The sequence below is a fragment of the Typopeltis vanoorti genome, chromosome 16, assembly GCF_054136105.1.
Source record: "Typopeltis vanoorti isolate ZY-2024b chromosome 16, IOZ_Tvanoo_1.0, whole genome shotgun sequence".
NCBI lineage: Eukaryota > Metazoa > Arthropoda > Arachnida > Uropygi > Thelyphonidae > Typopeltis > Typopeltis vanoorti.
In genome coordinates this window covers 63,231,088-63,255,801 of record NC_143564.1, presented here as the reverse complement: position 1 = coordinate 63,255,801, position 24,714 = coordinate 63,231,088, and the positions used below count along the sequence as shown (strand labels likewise).

The following is a 24,714-nucleotide window of genomic DNA, read 5'->3' as shown; positions in this document are numbered from 1 at the left end:
ATTCCAAAAAGCGCCACCTAAGTATCTGGTGTAAGATAACTAAAAAGGTCAATAACTTTCCTAAAAAATAAATTAAAAAAAAATAAAATAAATAAAAATAAATAAATAAAAAAAAAAATCAATACAATAAAAAGTTAGGAAAGATGAGCTGATTTGTAAAGTACTATCTCCCATAAAGGGGATAGACGTAAGCCGTCTGATCTGTTTAAGTTAGGAGAATGAAGTAGTTTCACATGTTTCTTTATAAAGGCGTTCCATGAGAAACTGACTTTTGTGAAGAACTCTTGTCTTTCTCCAATGAACTCTGTGTCTAGTGAAGATGGCATGTTCTGCAAGTCCAGACTTTTCAGGTTTAAAGTATTCAATATAAGATTGGTGTTCTTCTAGCCGTATAGAGGCAGATCTTCCCATTTGTCCGAAATAAGATAATCCACAAATGCATGGAATCTGGTAGACACCTGGATGATTAAGATGTGGAAGCTTGTCCTTAGGAGAAGTAAGAAAGGTGGAGATTTTTCTAAACGGTCGAAAGGCAACAAAAATATTCAGTGGTTTTAAAACTTTTGCTATACGTTCACTGATGCCTTGTACATAAGGGATAGTAAATGCGTTATTTCTTCTGTGTTTGAAGAGGAAGACATATTAAAACTACTCAAAGTTCTTTTAATGAAGCAATTCTTATAACCATTAGATTGAAAGGAAGAAGTTATATATTGTAGTTCTTTCTGTAAAAGATCATCTGAAGAACAAAAGGAGTGGGCCGATGAACCAGTGTTTTAATAGTTCCTGCCTTTTGACTGGGATGGTGATGAGATTCCGCATGGAATTTCGCCAACCAGATGGTAACCTACATTTCTCAGTTTATAGAAAGAAGACTCATACAGGCCATTATATCCATGCGGAATCTCATCACCATCCCAGTCAAAAGGCAGGAACTATTAAAACACTGGTTCATTGGGCCCACTCCTTTTGTTCTTCAGACGATTATTTAAATTTAAACATTATTTAAATTCAGGGGATATTAAATTCCACACTGTTTTAAAACCGAATAAGAAACTCAAAGATCGGAATCAAAGAGTTTCATGCCGAATAACGTATCGGCGACCACTAGTGTAAGCTAAAGCACGTAGTTCAAGTACGTAGTACAAACTAGGGCAACTCGTTGCATTGCCTTGCTAAAAAGAGATCATAATTTATTACTATATGGCAGTGGTGTTCAACCTTTTTTACTATGCGAGCTACTTTTCTATAAAAAGTTATTCGGCGATCTACTCTCTTATATATAAGTTAATAGGCGATCTACTCTCTTATATAGATCACGTTACCCCAACCTGTTATCTGATTATGCACAAATAAACAACTAAAAAAAATACACAACTAAAAACTTTATCTTTTAATTATTTTAATACAACAAATATTTTAATACAACAAAAAAAAACCAAATATATTGGAATAAAATATTTATTTCTCTATTTTGGAAAACCAAAGTTAGAAAAAACAACAGATTGATTGCAAACTCACAAGTTACAGGGAATGCTGGTTGATTAAAAAAAAAGTTAACGTGAAATTTGGCATTGTTTGGACCTCGCAATATTTTCATAGTCAAGTTGATATGAAGAAGTGGCCAATCACAGACAATCATCCAAATGATCATTTGTAATTTGGTTTCTTAATTGATTTTTTATGACTGTCATATTTGAAAAAGCGGATTCTGACAAGTATGTCGATCTGAAACACGACAGAATTTTTCACGCAATATCAGTTAATATTGGGAATTTTTCATGTGCATACTTCCAAATGACTTCATTGTTTATTGATTTTAAATGTAAACTATTCTGAATGTTTATTATCTCAAGTTCTACTTCAGCTTGGTTTATATCAAACTGCCCACTAATTTTATTTGAAATTTCTGTGATGTTCAAGTTTTCTTGAAATGGATTATTGATAAAAGATACAATCATTTCAATTTTATTAAAATCTTTAAATCTTGAATTTATTTCTTCCTCAACTAATTCTATTTCATGAATAAATTCTTTTAAATCATAGCAAAGCATTTCTTGATTTTGTTCAAAAAATTTTAATAAATATGGGAGATGTCTAAATTTGCGGTCATTTATATTTTTCTTTAATAAAAGTAAGTATTGATGGAAAGTTTTTATTGAACTTAACATGTCAATTAAATTTTTATCTCTACCTTGTAACTCTAAATTTAAATTGCTTAATTTCGTACAGAAATCTACTAAAAATGATTAAGTGTAACAACCATCTTTTATCACTCAATTGTGGATAAATATCTCCTTTTTCATCAAGAAAATTTTTTATATCGTTAATTAATACAAGGAATCTTTCTAAACATTGACTTCTGCTGAGCCAGCGAACATTATTGTACAACAGAAGTTCCCTATCATCATCTGCCTGTAATTTTAATAACGACCGTTGCAGGGCTTTTCCTCGAACAGAATTTATAATTTTAAATGTAATATCCAAAACTTCTTTTGTGTTTAATCTTTTACTACACAGTACTTGTTGGTGAATAATACAGTGGTATGTTACAAAATCTGGATGTTTGTCATCATTTTAAATAATGAAATGAAGCCTGATTTATTACCTATCATTGCATTAGCAAATTCATCAAATGCCAAAAAAAATCTTCTCCCCTAGTCCTTCCCAATAATGGTATAATTTTCAAAAGTTCTTCTTTGCTTGAATAATCTTGAAATACCATGCGAATAAATACCATTAACTGAGCAATATCAGTGAAGTCGTTTGATTCATCAAATTGTAATGCAAACGCAACACACTGGTGAATGTCTGACATTAACCTGGCCCCGAAACTTTTCTCTGGCAATTGGAACTCTTCCTTTCGGCAATTTGAAAACTTGTCTGCAGCCTAGAAGTAGTCTCTCTCTAGTGATGTCTCAAACCGAGAAGCTCCTTTCTGGAAGCGGGAAACTCTTCTCTCAAGCAACGTGGATCCGGCAGTCTCTCTGACGGCGACTCTAGACCAGGCAGCCTCCTCTCTAACAGCAATTCTGGAACCAGGAGCCCTTCTGCTTGCTTCAGTCCCTTTTTATTAGGCCTCCTCCGAGACCTCGCATGAAGTTTGGCAACCCCCAAAGAATCGGTATGAGTCTTTCATCTTAAGTTTCAAGTTCGGCATGACTTTTGTTCTCCTCCGCTTTCTTTTGATTGTAAGTTGCCAGCCATCGGAAAGTTGTTTGAACTCTTTCTGACTAATGTCGGAGATGTTTACACTTGGAGCCTGCAAGCTTTTCTCATACATACACGTTTCAATAACAATCTTTCTAATGCTGCCATGTACAGCTTCAGCAACAAAAACATTGCCTTTGTGTTTAACACAACTAACATATTCTTATTAAAGCAGTATATACAGTTAGCTTCAAAAGAGTTATTTACAAAAACATCTATTACAAACTATACCGAGACAAACAAAGTTTATTTTTTTTACAATATTCACATGGGACTTAACCTAAGTAAAAAATCGATGTAATGTGCTTTGGAATATTTAATATTTAAGCTACAATCGAGTTTTTACATTTTGCTTATAATCGTATTCACTCGGCTTGCTGTTTGACTTCCACTGATCCGAATTAATTCATTTACCCGGACTTATAAAAAAATTACTGATTTGACAATTTTAATGAAAAATAAATAAACAGTAGCAATACGCTTAAAGCGAATTAAAAATAATACAAAATAATGATAAATAAAATATGTTTTCAGTTTTAATTAAATTTGTAAGTAAGGAGGAATACACAAGAGATCGACCAAAAATCGCTCCGCGATTGACGGTTTGAACACTCCTGCTATATGGGATATCATAAAAACATATGCACAGAAATGCTGCTTTAATGACGTGCTTAAGAGTAGGTTTGAGATAAGATCTGGTGTGAGACAGGTTTGTGTAATGTCTTGGTTTATGTTTAACATAGTCATTGATTGGATTATGAAAAAAGTTACAAGTATAAGAGAGGAATGAAATGAAATCTTATGTCATAGTTAGAAGATCTAGATTATGCAGATGACATAGTCTTGATATCACCACAAGACAATGATATACAAGTCTTCCTATTTTGCTTGTACAAATAGCTGAAATGGTCTTCATATAAATGACTAAAACAAAAGTTCTTAAATCGAAATGAAATGTCGCATATAAATTAAAATCAATCAGCATGCAGTAGGAGAAGTTATGAGTTTTACTTGGGAGCAATTGTAGGTTCTTTCCCAAGTATGTTGAATTTTATCTGTTAGTTCTACCTTCAGTGGAACTAACAAGGATATAATATAAAGATTGACATAAGCAACTATTGCTTTCAAAAAAAAAAAAAAAAAAAAAAATAGGGAAATCATCCAAATATAATAGTAAAACCAAACTAAAGATTTTCAGTAGCATGTTAACCTTCCTACCAGCCGAGATGGATGAAATAGCGTGACCAAATTGCACTTATTATCCATGTTATTCAATGGATGTTACAGAATCATTTCCAGATTTAGCTGGATGTGTATAGATGTCATGGATAGTTGAGGGTTAAGGCCATATTATTATATGGATCAGAGACCTGGAAAATGACCAGAAAACAGGAAGCTAAATTAAATAGTTTTCAAACAAAATGTCTGTGTAAAATATAAAGTATTTTGCTCCAACAAATGATGACTTATATGAACTAGCACAAAAGTATCACTGATGAAATAAAAAATGCAGATGGAAATGGATTGGACATATACTGAGAATGGAAAGCAGAGGGATTTCAAAAGTGACTATGATATGGATCCTAAGAGGAAAAAGGAAAAGGGGAAGGCCTAAAAAAAGGAAAGAATGGCTGGCTGGCTGGGAGAACTGGAGAGAAGCTGAATTGGTGGCTTGAGACAGAATATAAGGCAAGAGGATAAGTAAGTAAAGAATGGATAATCAGGAAATGTGAGCTGAGAACATTTTGAAGAAGTTGATAATTGAGCTTCTGTTGGAAAAATGAATACGTAATATGTTTGGAGATGGAAATGAATAAGAAGTTTCAAGGATGAAGCTTCAGACCATATAATATTTGTAAACTGGATATGGAAAGTTTTCTAAGTTTGCATCATCCTCCCTTTTTTTTTTTTTTTTTTTTTTTTTTTTTTTTTTTTTTTTTTGAAGGGACAGATGCAAATGAAATTATGAGGAAAATGGCATGTATAGGAGTGAATTCCTTTTGAAACCATAGATTGAAAATTTCATTTCTTCTTTCCAAATTGTGACCTCAGTAGTGTGGCCTGGAATAGTTTGTTACAGTGAACTTCTTTTATCATGGCATTGTACCTACAAGGCTCTGATCAGAATCCTTTCAGTAATTTGTTATAATGAGTGAGTTAGTTATAGCTGTGTTTGCTATAATTTCTCAGCTGTACTTGTTTGACAGTGCCACTTGGTGCTCCTTCCAGAAACTCTTTGCAGAATATTTTAGTGGCATGATTACTTGATTACCTGCTTGAATGACCTGGAAACCAAATGAAGTATTTTCTGCTAGGTTTGGTCCAGTAAAATATCTAGCTTGCACAATAACTATCTAGTCTAGCCATAAAACTGTTACAACTTGAGCAGTGCATAACCCTTTAATCTATCAGTAAATCATTTACAGCTTTCATATACAAACCACATATATAACATACATACAACAGCACTCAATGTTCGAAATGTTCCCCTTTTGCCTTCACACATGCCTAAACACTGTGAGGCCACATATTAATTGTGACATGCACAACATCCAACGAAAACGCTGCCACTTCTCACTCCAAATCCACCATGTTGGTGATGCTGGGGGTGTCATTTCTTGCAGGCTATTCTCTCAGGCTCTGACCACAGTGTGAAGTTCAACAGATTCAGATTGGGACTTCCAGATGGCCAATTAGACAGTGATATGTGGGCAGGCACATTTGCCTGCAACTACAGTTGTGTGGTCCTCTTGCCTTGTGTGGAGGGGCTGAGCCATGTTTTTAGGTCCACTACCTACCACGAAAGAAGGTGTTGGTCAAGGGGTATACCACAGGTTCCAGCACAGTGTCTCTTGATACACTTTGGCAGAGGTTTTGACCCCTTTCTCATAGAAATGTACCTTGGATAACCCCCTGATATGTCCCCCCCCCACTCAACCATCACTGATGCGGGATGATGACCTCTCTGAAATCTGGGTGCTGTGCAACCCTCTAGGGCATATACCCATTCATTTTAATGGTTAAACTACTGTTCAAGGGAAATCTCAACTGTGAAGAAGATATCTCTGTGTCTGTTGTTGAAGTACCTCCAGAGAAGTGCCTTTGATTTTATCACCCTTTGCCACATACATTGTGATGTTGGGAAGTGTCCAGTAGAATGACGATAGTCTTTCACCCCCCTGAGTCATCAGTTAGTATATGCAACATCGTTCTCTGTGAAATGTTCATCTCTCGCAACATCACTTTCTGCTTTCTCACAGGATTATGGGAGAGGCATGCCTTCACAGCCCTCACAAGTTGTTGAGTCCTAATTCAGCATGGTTAACCTGTTCTTTGGCAATCAGATATATTTTCTGTATCGTTATAATGGTTAGTAGTCTGCTACATAAATATCCTACTGATCCTGAGTATTTTTAGCATTGTGAAAATAACAGGTGGCTGCATTCCAACCCTGTGAGGTGCTATTACAGCTACATGGCTCTCATACTCTCTCTCTCCTCACTGCATGTTAATCCATACAGTTAGACAACTCTCTCTCTCTACTGATAAACATACGAATGTTGACTGCACACAGTGACATTAATGTAACTGGGTTCGTGCAATTCCATGAGCATTGTGGGGGTATATGGAAGTTGTAACAGTATTTATGGCAAGACTGTGTATTTTAAAACTGTACCCTTGAAATGTTGGATCCCACCATGCAGTTGAACAATGTAACTTCTCTGGTAATATCATTTATATTGCATTAGGATGTGGAGGTATTAGGATGAAGTTTTTGGCTGTAACAGTCCATTGGACCTAAGATATATAAAAAAGATGGGTTGTATTTTGAATGAAATGTATCCTACTTAAAAGTATATGATGATTATGTTAAAAAAAATTAGGTACATGTGAATACAAAAAAAGTTTGCTATTTGAACTTGGAATTTTTATTGTAGGTATATCTTCAAACATTTACTTATTAATAATAGAAATTTAACCTTATTATCTAAGTTATATAAGTTTTAGTTTATTGCTCAATTTTAATAATTTGGAATTTAAGGTTTTGAGTTTGGAAAAACAGAAAAAGCAGAGCAGAGTAAGGATGAACTTGGACAGTCTGACAGGAGAAGAAGTAGATAGTGTTACTAGTGGCCCAGAAACAGTAGAAAAAAGAACCAGGTTTTCACTCTCTCAGGATCAAGAATCTATAGGTATGTAATACATAGCTTATTTAATCAACCTCACTATTCAGCATTCTTATTTTTTTAATTTATTTTTATTATTTATTTATTTTGTTAATGCTAACAGTTTGGTATTTTTATGAATGAAACTATATTTTAATATAATAAACTACATGAATTTTGATCTTTTCAGGCTCATTATCTGCACTAACATAATATTAATAATTATAAATTAATTACTATGGATGGACTGGGGCTCTTCTATGCACATCGTGGCCACAGATCTACACTGATGTCATCAGCGTAGACCTGTGGCCACAATGCTGAAAAAGTATCTCATGATCTTTGAAAGAACAAGAGTAAAGTGTCATGCTTCCATGTGTCATTAGAACCTCCTTTATAGTGTGATAAACTCGATGTGCTCACTTTTAAGTGATCATAATTCACTGTTATTGACTGACTGAATTTACTAAACCTCTCTCGAGATTAAAAAAGATAGAAGGTAGAGATATGTATGAATCTCTAGAGATCAAACCTGGAAAGTTTGATTTCTAGAACAGGAATTCCAGATTATATAAATCCTTAACCAAGTAGACATGCTGTAGAGGTACAACCTTTTGTGGATGAAACTGACAAAAATTAATGGTTATGCATGTCTCTGTCTTCAGAGACATTTGTTTGGAATAATTATTGTGCTTACTCCATGAATTTAGCAGACTTCAAATAGATTAATCACAATCTTTATAATAGCTAATATTTCTATTCTTTTAATTCATTTAATATAGTTCAGCCATATGGGGCAATTTATTGTAAAATGCTGCACTTTTATTCAAATTATTCATAATAACTAAGTTTCAACTTTCCATTTTAACATAAGACTCACATAAGGTGTGTCTCTACATATCTGTACAGTACCATAAATTTTTCAGGATTATATAATTTGTCTTGAATTCATTCAGCAGGTATCATTTTGTTTTAATTTCAATGTCAGGTTTTGAAGATAATTTTTCCTTAATACTGTTGCAAAGAAAAAACAACAAAAAGAAAAAAAAAACATACTGGCAATCATTCAGTTTCAAAAAAAAAATCAGCTGTAACATTCCCCCCCCCCCAAAAAAAAAATATATATATATATACATATGCATTTGTAGGACTTCACAAATACACTTGCCCACTTGCCTGTGGTAAGTAAATTTTTCTAACTGTTGAGTAGCTGCAGAATGAACAAAACAGAATACTTTTTATTTAATAGAAAATAACTTTCTATACAAAATCTTTTTTTAATTTTAAGACAACACAGAGAAAGATGTGTAATATAAAAGGCCACTCTAGCAATTAAAAAGTCAGTGTAAGAAATCATATTTTGTAAATATCAATGTTATTATTTATTGACTAATCCCTCTTGTAATGGCTCTCACACAAAGGAAATGTTCTCTAAACAGTGATACAGCTTCTCTAATCACTTTATGAAACTCCTGTTGGACATATCATTAAAAAAAAAAAATAGGAGGGGTCTTAGGCAAATAGGAATTTGCATAATTTGTCAACCTCTGTATACAGGGAGATCAAAATTAAAGTATCCCTGTTTAAGGCCTTGTGAAGTGCCATCCAGTGATCCAAATTCCTGAAACTTTGCAGGAATACATTGTGCATCATGTGGAAGCAATATATGAGGGAAAAAAAAAAGGTAGTTCCAAAATTCATCACCAGGGGCATTGTAAACACCAAATGCATGGAATTTGCATATCACGCAACTCTTGGCAGGTGCCAGGAGGGTTTAAAAAGATGAACACAGAATTTTTCCCCTTCATTCTGGTTGTTAATACTGTTCACGATGATTGCACTAACCTTTCCTTGAAAATGTGCTTTGCTCGTGAAGCTGTACTATCTAAATAATTGCAATGCTGTTTCTGTACTCTGTGAATTTTGTCTCCTGAACAAATGTCGATGAGATCCACTATCTCCATGTTCTCTCCAAGAGGTATTATGATATGATAAACAATTTTGTTATGCCACAGATACAGCAGTACCTGTGCATTGATTCAGTCATTTTCTGGGGATTTCTCAAAGACAGGGTTTATTGGGATCATCCTGATAACTTGCCAACACTGAAAGATGGCATAATGCAGTATGTGCACAGCATCGGTCCCAACCAGTTGTGTTCTGCTGTTTAATACACTGTGGAAAGGATGCAGTTTGTGGCATACTGGGAAAGGCAGCACATTGAACAGTACAGCCCAGGAATTCATAATGGAAGTGAATAAAAATGTGTTATTTATGCTTGTGTTGCTTTTCTCCTTCTTACACACATGGAAAATTATATCTACATTCACTACGTCATACAGCACCCCTGGGACAAATTTTGGAACTACATTCCCTTTCAGATATCACTTCTACACGATGCACAATGTATTCCTGCAAAGTTTCGCAGCATTTGGATCACTGGGCAGTCTTCCTTAAGGCCTTAAACAGGGATACTTCAATTTTGATTATCCTGCATATGCATGTTAAAGAAAAATAAAATTACTTCAGATAAACTTCCCACCAAAGTTTCATTATATTCATTATATATAGACAGAGATTTTTCTATATGTAGAGAAGAAATATTAAAAAATAGGAACGTATAGAAAAATATAAGAAAGAGTTGGAAATAATTCCCTTTAAGAAATAAAGAATTTTGTGGCTGTATTTTATGGATTTCTTATATGTTCAGGTTTTTATTGAGAACTTTGTATATCTTCACTGTTTGTGAAGGTTGAATGAAAAGCTATTTTTTGTTTGTGTCAAACTTACAGTTGTGAAGGAAAAATGCTGGAACATTTCAAATATAACATTTTCTATTTCTGTACTGGATAGCTGAGTTTTATGAAGAACACTTGCTATTTTTGGTACTTGTTCTAAGTAGTAACTGAATATGTTAGAGAAGGCATATAGTACATTGGTATGAGTTGTCATTTTGCCCATGTGATTGTGTAAGAAAATGTGTTGCTGCTGTTTCCCTTAGTGAACTTAAGCATTGCTGAGAATCTTATGTTCTGATTTTTTAGAGAAATATTTGTCACATTTCTTGTGAATGTCTCTAAGATAAATTGAGTCTCTGACTGAGATATGTTGACTTCTGCCTTTGCAGTGTATTTAATGCAAGAGGACCCAATCTTTTAAGATATGGTATGTGTGTATGAAAGAGAGAGAATAAAAGGGTCACTACTGTTTTAGTACAAACTTATTTTATATATTGTATTTGTGCGTGTGTGTGTGTTTGCATGTATGTATACTTTGTTAGTAAAATATATAAAAAAGAAAACTTAGTTTTCATGTATTTGGCAGTGAAACACCAAATGCATAGGCCTCAGAAAAGAACCTGTAAAAAGTTTAAGGGGAATTTATGTAAAACTCTAGGGTGAAATATATAAATATATATATATAAAGCACTCCCTAGAAAATTAACAAGGTGACAGAACAGAGCCCTATTCTCTTTCTCCTGTACATAAACGACATTCTCTGAGTCACCACTAATCCTATCTACATACCATCCTTTAATCAGATGAGAATTATCTGGTCACCTTCAATGCCTCCAAGGAATCTTGCATTTTCTCTCACTAAAGGGATCTCAGCTCACCTATCCTTTACCCTCATTAATACACAGATCGCCTGACAGGATAAGATCACTTTGCTTAGACTAACATTTATCTCCAGCTTCTTCTACTATAAACACATCTTTGGCTTCTTTGGCATTCAAAAAATTAGGCACTCAAGTATTTTACATCCACCCAGCTACTAATTGTATTCAAATCCTAAAGTCACCCATCCCTAGAATACTGCTCTCGCATTTGGTCTCATGCACTTAAAACCTCACTAAAAATCCTTGACTGTCCTGAAGAGAGCAGTTTGGTTTTGATGATCCCTCCACAGATGCACTGTTTCAATACTGTGTCTATACTATAGGTACTTCAATGGTCACTGCTCCGGCAACCATCATTCCTCCAGTTCCTGTTGTGTCTATTAATACAAGAGATGCTTAGCAGCTGCTTAGCATTTCTTTTCTTTTCAGTACAAGAACCTGTTTCTCTTTTATCTTATCTACTTTTGTCCTCTGGAACAGCCTTCATAATGAAGTTATTCCCAAAGAACTGCAACCTGCAGTTCTTCAAGGAAAACGTCAATAAACGTCTTTCTCAGTCCTCACTTGCACTCCACACATGGTGCTGATATGCTTATAGGTCTTTCCACCTGTCATATGGGTTTAATATATAAAAAAAAAAGAAATATGTGAATCCTACCCACAAAAAATAGACTGTGCCTATAGTACTGTGGATTAGCTCTGGGTAAAGTAATTTGGGAATCCACTGCTTGAGATCAAACATGGAAGTTTTTAGTTATTTCAGGCCTCTGTTAAGCAGGATTTTGTAGTCTTGCACCTGGCAGTGTAGTTCACCCATCATCGAAGGACTTTTACAAACCTCAGTGTCCCAAGTGGGATTCAGACTCGTACTCTGTTGGTTAGAGTGTGGTCATTTCATTCACTAAGATAATATCACTCCTTTGATCTTCATTTAGCCAACCTTTGTAGCAATGTATTTATTTTGTTTACATTAAATGTTTCTTTCTTTCTTTTTTTTTTTAAAATAGGCTTGAGTCTTTTCTTTATAATTTATATCAAGTGAATTTTGAAATATTGATTATTGAAAGGGGTTTATAGTACTATTAGTTGATGAAACCATTATAAACTTTAAATTAGATGTTTATTTGCCTGCGTATTGATTTTGAATGCTGCTGTTGAAGATATTGGAAGACAAGGAAATGAATTATTTCACCCTAGGTAGTAGTATTGTTTCTTTCTATTTTTAATTTTTTTGATAGGAAATCAGTAAAAGGATAATGTCTTGCAAATCAGTAGCAAATTCTCTACATTGGTGTCCTGACATATATTTCATTTTTCTCGATGTTATTAAGGTTTTCCATTTGTTTAGCTTCTCCCGAGACTGCTTACCCATCAGACATAACTCTGCTGGTGAGCAAAGTTATTTTGTACACGTTTTTTTTTTTTTTTCTTTTTGGATGGTGTGTTGGTTTTAGCAATTCTTGTTGCATTTATAGATCATGTAGTCATTTATAATTGTAAAATTGAAATTTTGTTAGATTTTTTTTATGTTGCTCCCACCCACAAAAAGTTATTTTCAAACCTATTGTGCATTTTGTACTCTGGGTGGTCTAAGGATATTTTTTTGTATTTTTAATTTATCTGTTTACATTGTCTACAAACCCTGCTCTAGAGACCAAGCATGGAACACTTTCAAGCCACTTCAGGCCTCCAGTCAGAAATGGAAGTGATCTCATACTGGGGGAAGAAATTCATCTCCTACCTAAAGACCATCACAAACATCTATGTCCCCAGTTGGATTCGAACTCACAGCCTATTGGTTGGAGTGTGGGTACACCAACCACTTGGCCAGCCAGACAGATACTTCAATAAGCATAGATCTAATAGATGAGCTTAGGTGTTGAGCAGTATTCATAACTTATTTTTGATGGTATTAACACAATACCAAAAACTATTTTTATATTAAAAAAAATGTTTATTAACTGGCATATATTTTGCTGGATTTCAAACCAGCATTTTTAGAGCACAAAACAACATGCTATAATTTACATTCAGCAGTGAGCAAGTGAAAGTGGAATACTTTGAAAACAAAATACTTACCACAGCTACATGCAAGCCTATAGTGTGGTTATGCTTTGTTAATGATGTATTTGCCATTTGACCTGGTGGACAAGACACCTTGAATGCTTTTGTCACCTATTTAAACAACCAACACCCAATAATTCACTTCACAGTAGGAAAAGAATGTAATAACTGCTTGCCTTTTCTTGACACATTAGTCCTTGCCTTTCAGATAGTTCACTGTCTTTTTCGATTTACAGAAAGGCAACACACACACAAGAAGATATCTATATAAACAATCACATCATCATCCAGCCCAACAGTATGGTATTCTAAAAACATTTACATACAGAGCCAGAGCGATTTGTTCTAATGATACAGAACTTAAATATCTGCACCTGGGCAATGGCCAATTTCTACAAAAGAGATCAAATACTACATAGCCCCATTCCTTCTCCCTCGTCTAGCACACAAGAACAAAACATCACTATTCCTGTTCACTATGTCAAAGGTGCTGTCTTTTCTGATGTACCTCTGACATAGTGAACAGGAATAGCCAAAGTACTCCTAAAACATGGCCTTTGCACCACATTCAAAATCAGGAAAAAAGAAAAAGAGCGATTTGAAAACCGTAACGGATGTTAAAAGGGACGAAAGTGAGGTGAGAGTAGCAGAAAGAAACGAAATTGAGAGAACTAATGAAAGTAGAAATGGCGTGACGCAGAAATCGCAAGTGAAAAAAATCGAAAGAATAAATGATAGCGAAAAAAGAATGAATGATGGCAAAAGTTGGACTCATGTTGGACTGAAAGTACTGAAACAAAGAAAGATGAATGAGAGTAAAAGTGAGAAGAATGATAGCGAAAGTTGGACGCATGTTAGTCCGAAAGTACGGAAACAAAGAAAGATAAATGAGAGTTAAAGTGAGAAGAATGATAGTGAAAGTTGGATGTATGTTGGACCGAAAGTACGGAAACAAAGAAGGATGAATGAGAGGGAAAGTGAGAAGAGGGGGTCGAGAGTTAGAAAGATTTAATGATAGAGAGAATGTGTCGCAAGATTCGGAGTAAATTGGATTGGATGAGGCAAGAAATGAAATGGATGCAGAATGAAATTAAGAAATTCAGGTCAAAACTATTAAAATAAATCATGATGGCATGAAAGAGTTAACGAAAGATGAGCGAGTGGCGTTGTATGGCGACTACATTATTAAAGGTGTGCTAGAGGATAAAATGCACAAGGTATGTTTTCCAGGCAGTAAAATCAGTAGAGTGATTGAGGCATTGGATATGAGGCAAGAGCAAGCAAAAGAGTTAATTGTATTAATTGGTACAAATGATTTGAGAGAGAACAAAGAGCATGTCAGAATGAATGTCAGGAGGCTGCTTGGAAAGATAAAAGAGAATAGTGTGACAGGAAGGGTAGTCAGTGTGTTGCCTAGGTATGACTGTGGTGAAATGAGGTGGAGAGCAAGGATTATGAATGATATGCTGGCTGAAATGTGTGAGGAGATGGGAGTACAGTTTGTTAATGTGTGGAATGAGTTTGAGGGACGAAGTGAGCTGTATGGGAGCAATGGACTGCATTTGAGTGGTTATGGTGTGATTCGCTTGGAGAGACTGCTGCTGGAAGGTAGAGAAGTGAATAGAGAGAATGAATCGAGAGGGGAGTGATGTGGAAGAGCAGGTGAGTAAGACAGGAGAGATTGAAGAAGTGGAAATGAATGGGGAAATGAGTGGTACGAGTATAGAAAATGAGAGAATGGGTGTGCAAGAGGAGCAGGGAAACGGGGAGGCTCAGGTTGGACAGGGGTACACAGCATGAGAAAGGTGGATGCTCCAAGAGGAGGTGAGAGCATGTGTAGGCAGGAAAGAAATGGGATGACCAGGGATCAAGAGGAAACAGATGAAATTGAAAAGGGTTCTAAAATGAAGAAGCAGAAAGGGAAATGGCCCCAGTCCAGCATAGAGAGATCACATCGAGTGAGTGGTATCAGTGGAACTAGCTATAGATCCAGAAATGAGCTGTCGTGTTTGTATACCAATGCTAGAAGTATAAGAAACAAGGCGGATGAAATGGTTGCACTAATTGCGTCTGTTCACCCAAAGATTGTCGGAATAAGTGAGACATGGTTAGATGAGGACGACATCCTGACAGGAATAGAGATGGAAGGGTATGATATGTTTCGTGAGGATAGAAGGGGTAAAAAGGGAGGGGAAGTGCTATTGATGATAGAGAAAGAGTTATGTCCATATAAAGTAGAGATGCAAGACTGAAATAGTGTTAGTGGTTTTGTGGCAGTATGGTGTGAGATAGAGGTGAATGGAATCAAATACTTGGTGGGATGTTGTTATAGACATGGTAATGTGGATGGTGGTGATAGTGAAATGTATAGTCAAATAAGCCAAGGAAATAAGAAAAGGGTGATCATTATGGGTGATTTTAATTATGGCAATATAGACTGGAACGAAGAGATAGCAACTGGAAGTAAAGAAAATGAGTTTCTTGAGATATTGAGTGATAACTACCTCAGACAGTATGTAACAGAGGGTACACGAGGATTAAGGGTCTTGGATTTGGTCATCTCATCAGAGGATGTAATTATAAATGAGGTGTCAAATCATCCACCAATTGGTGAAAATGACCATGAGGTGATTACCTGGGTGGTTGCCAGCAGTGCAAGGACCCCTATGAAAAAAAGAGTATATGTGGAACTACAAGGGGGGGGGGTGATTATGAAGAGCTCAGGAGACAGCTTGCAGGTGTAGCATGGAATGAGGAGTTAGCTGGAAAAGAGATCAATGCAGCTTGGGGGATTTTCAAAAACTGTTTAGTAGATACAATGTCTAAATGTAATCCAAGGGTGAGAAGGTTAAATAAGGTAGGTGTGAGATGGATGAATAAAGAGATTAAGCATGCGATACAGAGAAAAAGGGCATTGTGGAGGCAGCATAAGAGAAGTGGAAGTAACCAATTTCATGAGGTCCACAAAGACCAGGCTTGGTTGGTGAGAGTAGCTAAAGAGGAGGGTGACTTGGTTGGTGAGAGTAGCTAAAGAGCGGTATGAACAGCAGTTAGCTAATGAAGCCAAAAAGAATCATATGGAGTTCTTTCGATATGTAGCCAGCAAAAGAAAGAATGATTATGGAATGATGACATTGATTGGAGGGAATGGTATAAAGACAGCTGTTGCAGAATGTGTGGTGGAGATACTTAATGAGCAGTTCATAAAGATCTTTCAATCTTGTGAATGTGACTTCATGGAGAGATTGAGAGCAGTTGATGATGGGGAGGAGAGACTGACTGTAAGTGAGCAAGAGGTGTTTGGGGAGTTGAGTAAACTAGATGTAAATAAAGCTGTGGGACTTGATAATATATCACCGCGGATTCTGAAGGAATGTGCCAGAGAGTTGACACCTGCCTTGACATATTTTTTTAATACGAGTCTTGCACTTGGTCAAGTTCCTAAAGAGTGGAAGGAGGGCAAGATTGTGCCACTTCATAAAGGAGGTGATCGAACTCAAGCATCAAACTATAGGCCTATCTGTGTGTCAGGTGTTGTTGTTAAGTTGTTGGTGAGAACTAGAATCCAGAGTTGGGTTGACAACAATGGTATAATCTTTGATGGACAGCATGGATTTGCTAAAGGGAGGTCATGTTTTAGTAATCTACTTACTTATTACAATAAAGTGACTGCTTCCTTGGACAGAGGAGAAGGATACACAGTAATATACTTGGATTTCGCAAAGGCTTTTGATAGAGTACCTCATGATAAGTTGACAGTCAAACTAGAGCAGATGGGGTTGGATATTAGATTAGTGCATTGGATTGGGGACTGGCTGTCTGATAGGTATCAACAAATTGTGTATGGGGGTGGATATCCAGGAAAAGGAACGTCACTCGTGGAGTGCCTCAGGGGTCTGTTTTAGGGCCATTACTATTTAACTTGTATATTAATGATATTGGCGAAGATTTGGATGGAGATATTCAGTTGTTTGCAGATGATGCAAAGTTGGGATGAACCATAAAGAGTAGTGAAGAGGTTGTGGCCATGCAAGAAGACTTGAATAAATTGTGTGATTGGGCACAGAAATGGGGATGTGAGTTCAATGTTGCAAAATGTAAGGATTTAAAATTTGGAAAACGAAGTTGGGATGCAGAATTTATGCTTGGTGAGAATATATTGTTGGAGGTAAAGGAAATAAGAGATCTGGGGGTGATAGTGGATAAGGATCTAAAATTTAGGGGACACATCGCCAAAATAGTTGATAACTGGAAGCCTTTCTATCAGGATAACTCTTGAGGAGATCTGGACTACATCGGTGAGGCCCCTCTTTTGGTTCCTGGCCACAGGTGCCGACAGTCACTGAGAGCCTGGCAACTCCTGAACTTGGGAACATCTGAGCCCTGGGAACACCAGGGAACCCTCTTTTTCCTACTCACCAGGTCACTTAAATACCCTTTTCCTTTCTTTGTCTTTACTTTCACATTTTTTTACTACCATACATCCTTTGTTCTTCACTAATCCAGGCAACAACCTTCCTGCTGATTCATTACTTAACAAAGAACGATTCTTTTTCTTTTGTGTTGAGCACAATTGTTTTACAAGTAATATCAAAACCATACAAAAGTTATAATATATTATATATTATAACGTTTTTAAATAACGAAACCTGTGGTGAGATCATAATTAAAAGAAACACACCTATTAGGAAATGTATTATTAGCACATATTATTAACGTACTAAGTATCTTAGGACACACATGTCCTTAGATATTTAGGATGAAATATTTACAGTTAAATAATTTTCACTGTGGTTAATACATGTGTTTCTTTTAATTATATATTATAACTGTTTTTTCATATATATACTTTAGATTAACTTCCTGACTTAACACCCTTGTCAAACTGAGCATGATAAGTTATAGAATGACTTGTCGTGTGAGATAACACGATATCTCAATTCATTGCTATGATAACAGTGAATAAGATGGCTGAGTTGTTTGAGACAATGGGGGTTCAATTTGTAAATCTGTGGAGTGAATTTGAATGGAAATCGGAATGGTATAAAGCTGATGGATTACATTCGAATGGGATTGGTGTTGGGCATTTAGAAAGTCTGTTGTTTTCTGAGAAGGCACAGAGTCAAGAAGTTAATGTAGAAATGATCAGTGTCTACCTGTGAAGCAGGATAGCACAAACTAACAATGTATGGTAGGAGGAAGATGGATATGAGGTTGAAGATGTGGTTGCAGTAGCACAAATGATGGAATGCATAAAGGTGAAGATGTAACTTGTAGGAATGGAAATCAAAGTTGAGATCAGGGAAACGGGAGTAGTCAGCAGACCAAGGATGTAAGAAATCCATTGTGCTGTTTAGAAATTGTTATATGTCAAAAAAAAAAAAAAAAAAAAGGCTAGTTTTAGAGTCAGCCATGGCTATGAAGAATTCTCCTAACTGAACATGTATGACTGCTTTAATCTGCCAAGAAGTTGGGAAACTGTTATCTTAAGATCAACTTCTACATAGCTGTAATACTTCTTCTTTTACATTTTTTTTTTTAACATTAGAAAGTGTCAAATTAGGACTTTAGATCTTTTGTCTGTTACAATTTGAATTGTTTCACTTACTCGTTGTCGCATGTCAACTATAACATGCTGCTTTGTGCCCTGAAGATGCTGGTTTGAAATCCAGCGAAATGTAATCTAGTTAATAAACATCTTTTTTTTATAAAATAGTTTGTTTGGTGTTATTAATACTGTTAAAAATAAGTTATAACGAAGCATGGAAATCAATTAATTTCCATGTGAAACCATATCAAAATGGACTAATAAAAGGCAAATATATAGACTCTTGGGTGGTACCTATGTCTTTTAAGTAGTCCACATTAAGGCAACTCGTGAATGCTGAGAAATGTATTTCCCCCAAGTTCTCTCTCGCTGGTCAAACTTATGAAACTTTCATAAGTTTGACCAGTCGAATGCAGAAACTGCTACATTTGACTTTGAAATAATGCTGAATCTAATATCCACTTTGCTTATGTAATCTATATTTAAGTTTTGTAGAAAAGGAATATGATATCCCAAAGTGAAAAGTGGAAATCTGTTAAGAATACTATAATTATATGGTGTATATGGCATATTATATTGAGCAATACATCGTCCACATTTAAGTTGTAGGTCAGTGGTTAAAATTGTAGGAGACACACAGAAGGTTTGATGTAAAATCAGGTGCACACTATCTCCACCATTATTCATCATTTCTGTGATCACTTTACGAAGGGAAGGAGTATTAAACCTGATATCAGAATTGGAGATTTTAATCTCAGCTCTTTACTTTATGTAGATGATATACTCCTAAATAAATTGACTACAAGTCAATCTTTTTTTTCTGATTTATGCTTACGTGTAGACCTACACTTCACCGTGCAGGTATTCAAAACCAAATCTGACAGAATAGGTTGGATAATCCTTATTCCCAATTCTTTGTCTGTATATTGCATTGAACAGCTTGCCTGTTTTGAGGAATTAAAAACCCGAGTTTCTGGAAGGAAATAACCTCCATCTCTGTATGAGCCAGCCAACTCACCATTTGATAAAAAAATGCATGTTACAGGAGCTTCACATCATAGACAGGATTCGAACTCGGGTCTTTACTGAGCTATGGAGGTTCATGCTGAAAAATAAATCTAGTACAAGTCAGCCGTACCTCACAAAATTGAATAACTGTAACAAGTTTGGAAATTTAGCAGTGTTAAAATGTAGGATACCTGTATTAAATTTCAGATATCCCACAAATTATAAGCAGATAAATGAAAGTTAAAATGTTAATAATGCAGTATTTATAAAGTTGTTAGATAAACATTTGTTTCTTTCTATCTCACAGTCAAGATGTACATTTGGAGATGTTTTTAGTTTTGGCTCTTGAAGTCTTGCTTACGTATGAAATAAATTCCTTTATATTAGTTTAAATTGAAGATTATATTTGTATCTAGACAAATGTTTTTAAAAACATTCAAATGTTGTCAATTAGGAGTGAGGCAAAAGTCACCATTGTGTTATTGGAAGTGATTAAATGAACTTACCTCAATGTATAAAAGATCGGAAAATGAAATACTGTTAAAAATTCTGTTTGTTTGTTTAATAATGCAATTATAATTAAATTAACTTTCCTGCACTATGTAAAGAACTTTATCGTCATTTTCAAGCACATTACTTAAAATAATAATGGTAGTGCACAATAGTGAACTGGAGTGGAAGTTGCTGTACTGTATTTCCAAGCATGTGCAGAAGTGAAAAGAATGTTACTGGACATTGCTGAGTGTTCAGCTGTTAAGAAAAAGGAGAGAAGAGAACACAGCAGGAGAAAAATGTATGCAATTTTTGTGTCTTTGATATACAAAGACTGGGCGGAAATTAGAAGAAAACTAAGAAATGAATGATGCATTTTTTGTTCATTTACACACTCATTCACTTACTAAGTACCTTCATTCACTCACTCACTCACTCTCTCTCACACACACTACCTGCATCCTCCCTAATTGCTTTAGATTTTCTGATCTTGTGCTTCCACACTCTCAGTGAACAAAGCTCTCTCTAAGCATCTAACTCTGAATCCATTGAAGTGCTGTCCATCGGCATTGTACAAATCTTTCCATCCATCAAACTAAGGCCATAGGTCTACAAACTCTACATCATTCTTTCTGCACAACCTGCATATTGATACATTAGCTATCATCACCCTCCTTCTCAGTTTGTTTCTATCATAGCATGACAGCAGACTCACAGACTTCACTCCTTTTTTGCTTCTTCCAAAACTGTTTCGCATCCTCCCTCATATAATACTTCTCATTCTCAGGTCATTAGTTCTGGCCCAAACAGTCAATTCTTGCACCTTTACTTTCTGCATTCTGACAGCATTATTAATATTATTAATTTTCACACCAGGCAAACAAGATTTTGTAGTGTTTTCATGAGGAACTCTCCTTATCATAAGTACACCCAGCTAAATTTACAGCTGAACAGAAGACTAAGGATAGAATGCAAACCTACTTTTTACAGTGAATACAGTTTCAAGGAGGATGGTACTGTCTGTAATCTTTTTTGTAATTTTTATTGTAATCTTTTTTGAGTAATAAAACATTTATGCACTGTACTGTTTTCTTTGAAGAGAAAGTACTGGTATGTGCATTTACCGGATGAATGCCAGAAGTGATGTTTAAGTTTCATGGCAATTATATTTTGCTTATATACAATGCATACACACACACACATAACATATATTTTTCTGCTGATTTATAATCAATAGAATTTTTTTTTTTTAACATATCCATAATAATAAAATTTAGTTTAATTTCTCAAACTTTGGAGACCTGTAGAGTAGCATATTCACACATTCTTGTCCATCTTCACATCCTCACAGAAATATTTGTGTGAGCCATAAGCATTAGTCCTGATAGTGACACATTCCAGATTTGCATGACTACTCTTTCATTCATAGAGATTTTTGCCTCTTTACACATAAAGAACGTTTATTTTCTTGGTTTTTTATGTTGTTTATTATTATTTTTTATCATTTTTATTTTTAAGTTCATAAACTATTGAGATACAGATGCCATATTGTTCACATAATTTTTTTCACTCATTTCTTTATGCAGCTTCCATAACATGACATTGTTCTTATAAGGGTAGACTGCACACATAAATAAATGAATGGTCTTCACAGTGTTTTCATTTTTAGCAATTTTTTTTTTTAAAATTGCAGATTTTTAATTTACAGATTGAGGACTTTGTACTGTGTGTATATGTGTGTATGTTTATATGTGTACATGTCTTTATTTGTATTTTTTAACTTGAAAATGTAGGAACTAGTGATAACTTAGAAGCAATATCAGAAGCAGCATCAAACCATTCTGTAGCTTCTTCTTTGGATTTAGAGAATGAAAATGATGAAAATGAAAATGATAATCTTTCTGACATGGTCTCTGCAAATGTGAGGTAAGTGGATTTTGTCCTACAATTTCTCCTAAAATCAGCATGGTTCAAAGAATCAGATGAATATTTAGTTATTTTATTTAAGACTGTGGGTCTGTGGGAAAGTGATATATCTTGTAGTAAAGGAATTGTGAAACATTACAAAGCATCAGGTCAAATCCAGAGCTGGAACATCATGTTTTCACCATAGTCCATAATATAGCCATTTGGACAGATATATGAAAATATTCCTCACAAAAATTCTCCAGTCATTTTTTGATCTACACTTTTCTTTCTCTTCTGTAAATGAAGTGTTTGTTCATATTTTTAATATTATATTTATATTTTTTATTTTTATATTTATCTTTTTCAAGTTTCTAGAATAAGTCTTTGACTATCCAGCTTTGGGTTAATCCAGAATATTCATTTCCTTAAATTGTGCCCTACTGTGCTATTATATGACCAGAAGTTATGAGATAGTTGTTGGAAGTTTTCCCACCTGGTTATACTATAAATTAAAGATACAAAGAAATTATATGCTTGGTTTAATCCTTTATCCAACTGTAAGCAAACAAGTTTATGCCCGAACTATTTTCAGGACTGGGGCAACTTGTAAATAGAAGCTCACGACTTCACTTCACTTGCCTTAGTATCCCATAATGCAAAACACACATCCTTACGAATTTGTATAATGCTATGCATTATGTGATGCACCTCTGGGTCTGGCTCTCACTGATGAGACCTCAATAAAGGTAGAAACCGGTCTGGATAGTGACGGTAGTGACCCTTCCCTTACAATCTTACTCCTACAATATACACTTGGTATATCATATCTGTAGACTGGTCTTCTACTCTTTCTTCTTACTAGAGCAATTCGAGGGCAAGGGGGGGGGGGATGATTCTTTCTTCTCATGCTGTAGTTTTCACTGTCTACTAAAAAAAAAGCAAGCCTAGTTGTCTTAAGGTGGCAGCCCCACCACTAGGATACCTATTGTCATGCTAGTCACTTTACATATGGAAACACATGTTACTTTCAAGTCTCAATGAAATTCAAACCAGACAGAAAACATGGGTGAAGACCACAAACTGGAAAAGATTAAGAAACTTTTGAAAAAGAAAAACATGGTGAAATATGTTACATGGAACATTAGAAGCATAGCACATAAAGAAGAAGAATTAGATAAAATGTTAAATGACGAAAATATAGAAACGGCAATTCTTACAGAAACAAAAAAGAAACAGCTAATTACAATATATATAGTGGAGTGGACAAACAAATACATGCAAAAGCTGGTGTAATGATTTAGATCCATAAATCAATTAAAGCAAAAATAACTCATTATACATACTGGAACGAAAGAATATTAGAAGTACAATTAAAATTAAATAAAGAAAATTTAACATTGTTGGAGTGTATGCCCCTGAAGAAGGAAAAGAAGAAGAAAATGATTACTTTTACAGAGTTACAAGAAATATATGAAAAATTAAATAAAACAGGCCATATAATTATAGCCAGAGATCTTAATGCCAGAAAGAATGAAGAAAATTAACAATAATATACAAAAATTTGGAGAACCAATAAACAAAAATGGAAAGCGACTCATTGATTATATAATATATAATAATTTAAAAATAATGAATACAGTTTATATACATAAAAATATACATATATATACATGGGTGTGTAAGAGGATAAAAATCAATAATAGATTACTCTATATTATTATTATTATTATTATTATTATTATTTTATTATTATTATTACGAGTATCTCCATGGAGTCAGTAGACTCATCGCGGGAGACCCAATCTAGCAAAACAATATCTGTCATATCTCTTCTTGAATTCATTTACAGACGAAGAGCTCACAACTAAGTCAGGCAATGAATTCCACTCATTCACCACCCTCCAGGCAAACAACCTTGTTCTGACACCTTTGTTAACCACACTCTTCTTTAATTTCCAGAGATGACCTCTTGTTCTTCCATCACTTTCACACAGCTGAAACATTTCCCCTGCATCAATCCTATAAAAACCTTTTAGTAATTTGAATGTTTCTATCATATCCCCTCTTCTTCGCCTATCAACCAATCTCTGCAATCCACAAGCTCTCAATCTATCAATGTAGGGAGCATTTTTTATATCACTCACCAACTTGGTCACTCTTCTCTGAACCCTCTCCACAGCCTCCTCATCTCCAAGGAATCCAGGTGACCAGACCTGAGCACAGTAATCCAAATGTGGAAGTATCAATGCTTTATAAAGGGGAATAATAACCTCTTTATCTCTGGATGTCAGTGTGTTCCTCAACAACCAAGTAATCCTATGTGCAATCTTGGACACCTTAGCAATGTGTCCTCTGAACTTCATCTCCCTATCTACCAATACCCCTAAGTCCCTAGCCTCATCAATCTCTTGGAGTACCTTTCCATTGATGTAGTACACAGCTGGTAATCTTTTAATCCCAAAATGCATGACTTTACACTTTTCCACATTGAACTGACATCCATTTTCTTTTGCCCATTTTACCAGCTTATTTAAATCCTCCTGCAAACTTTCAACATCAGCTTGATTTTTTATTGCACTACACAACTTTGCATCATCAGCAAACAACTGAATATCTCACTTTAAGCCATTTCCTATATCATTTATATACAAATTAAACAACATTGGCCCAAGCACAGAGCCCTGAGGCACACCACTGGT

General features: G+C 35.1%; 1 protein-coding gene across 3 annotated transcripts in view; it reads left to right on the top strand.

The window, feature by feature from the left end:
- Positions 1-24,714, top strand: part of Gapvd1 (GTPase activating protein and VPS9 domains 1) — a 475,307-nt gene that overhangs the window by 143,179 nt on the left and 307,414 nt on the right. For all 3 annotated transcript variants that reach the window (XM_090406248.1, XM_090406249.1, XM_090406247.1), the window contains 2 exons: positions 7,253-7,403; positions 21,901-22,033. In XM_090406248.1, the coding sequence (XP_090262374.1) occupies positions 7,253-7,403; positions 21,901-22,033 (284 nt within the window). The remainder of the gene's footprint in view (positions 1-7,252; positions 7,404-21,900; positions 22,034-24,714) is intronic.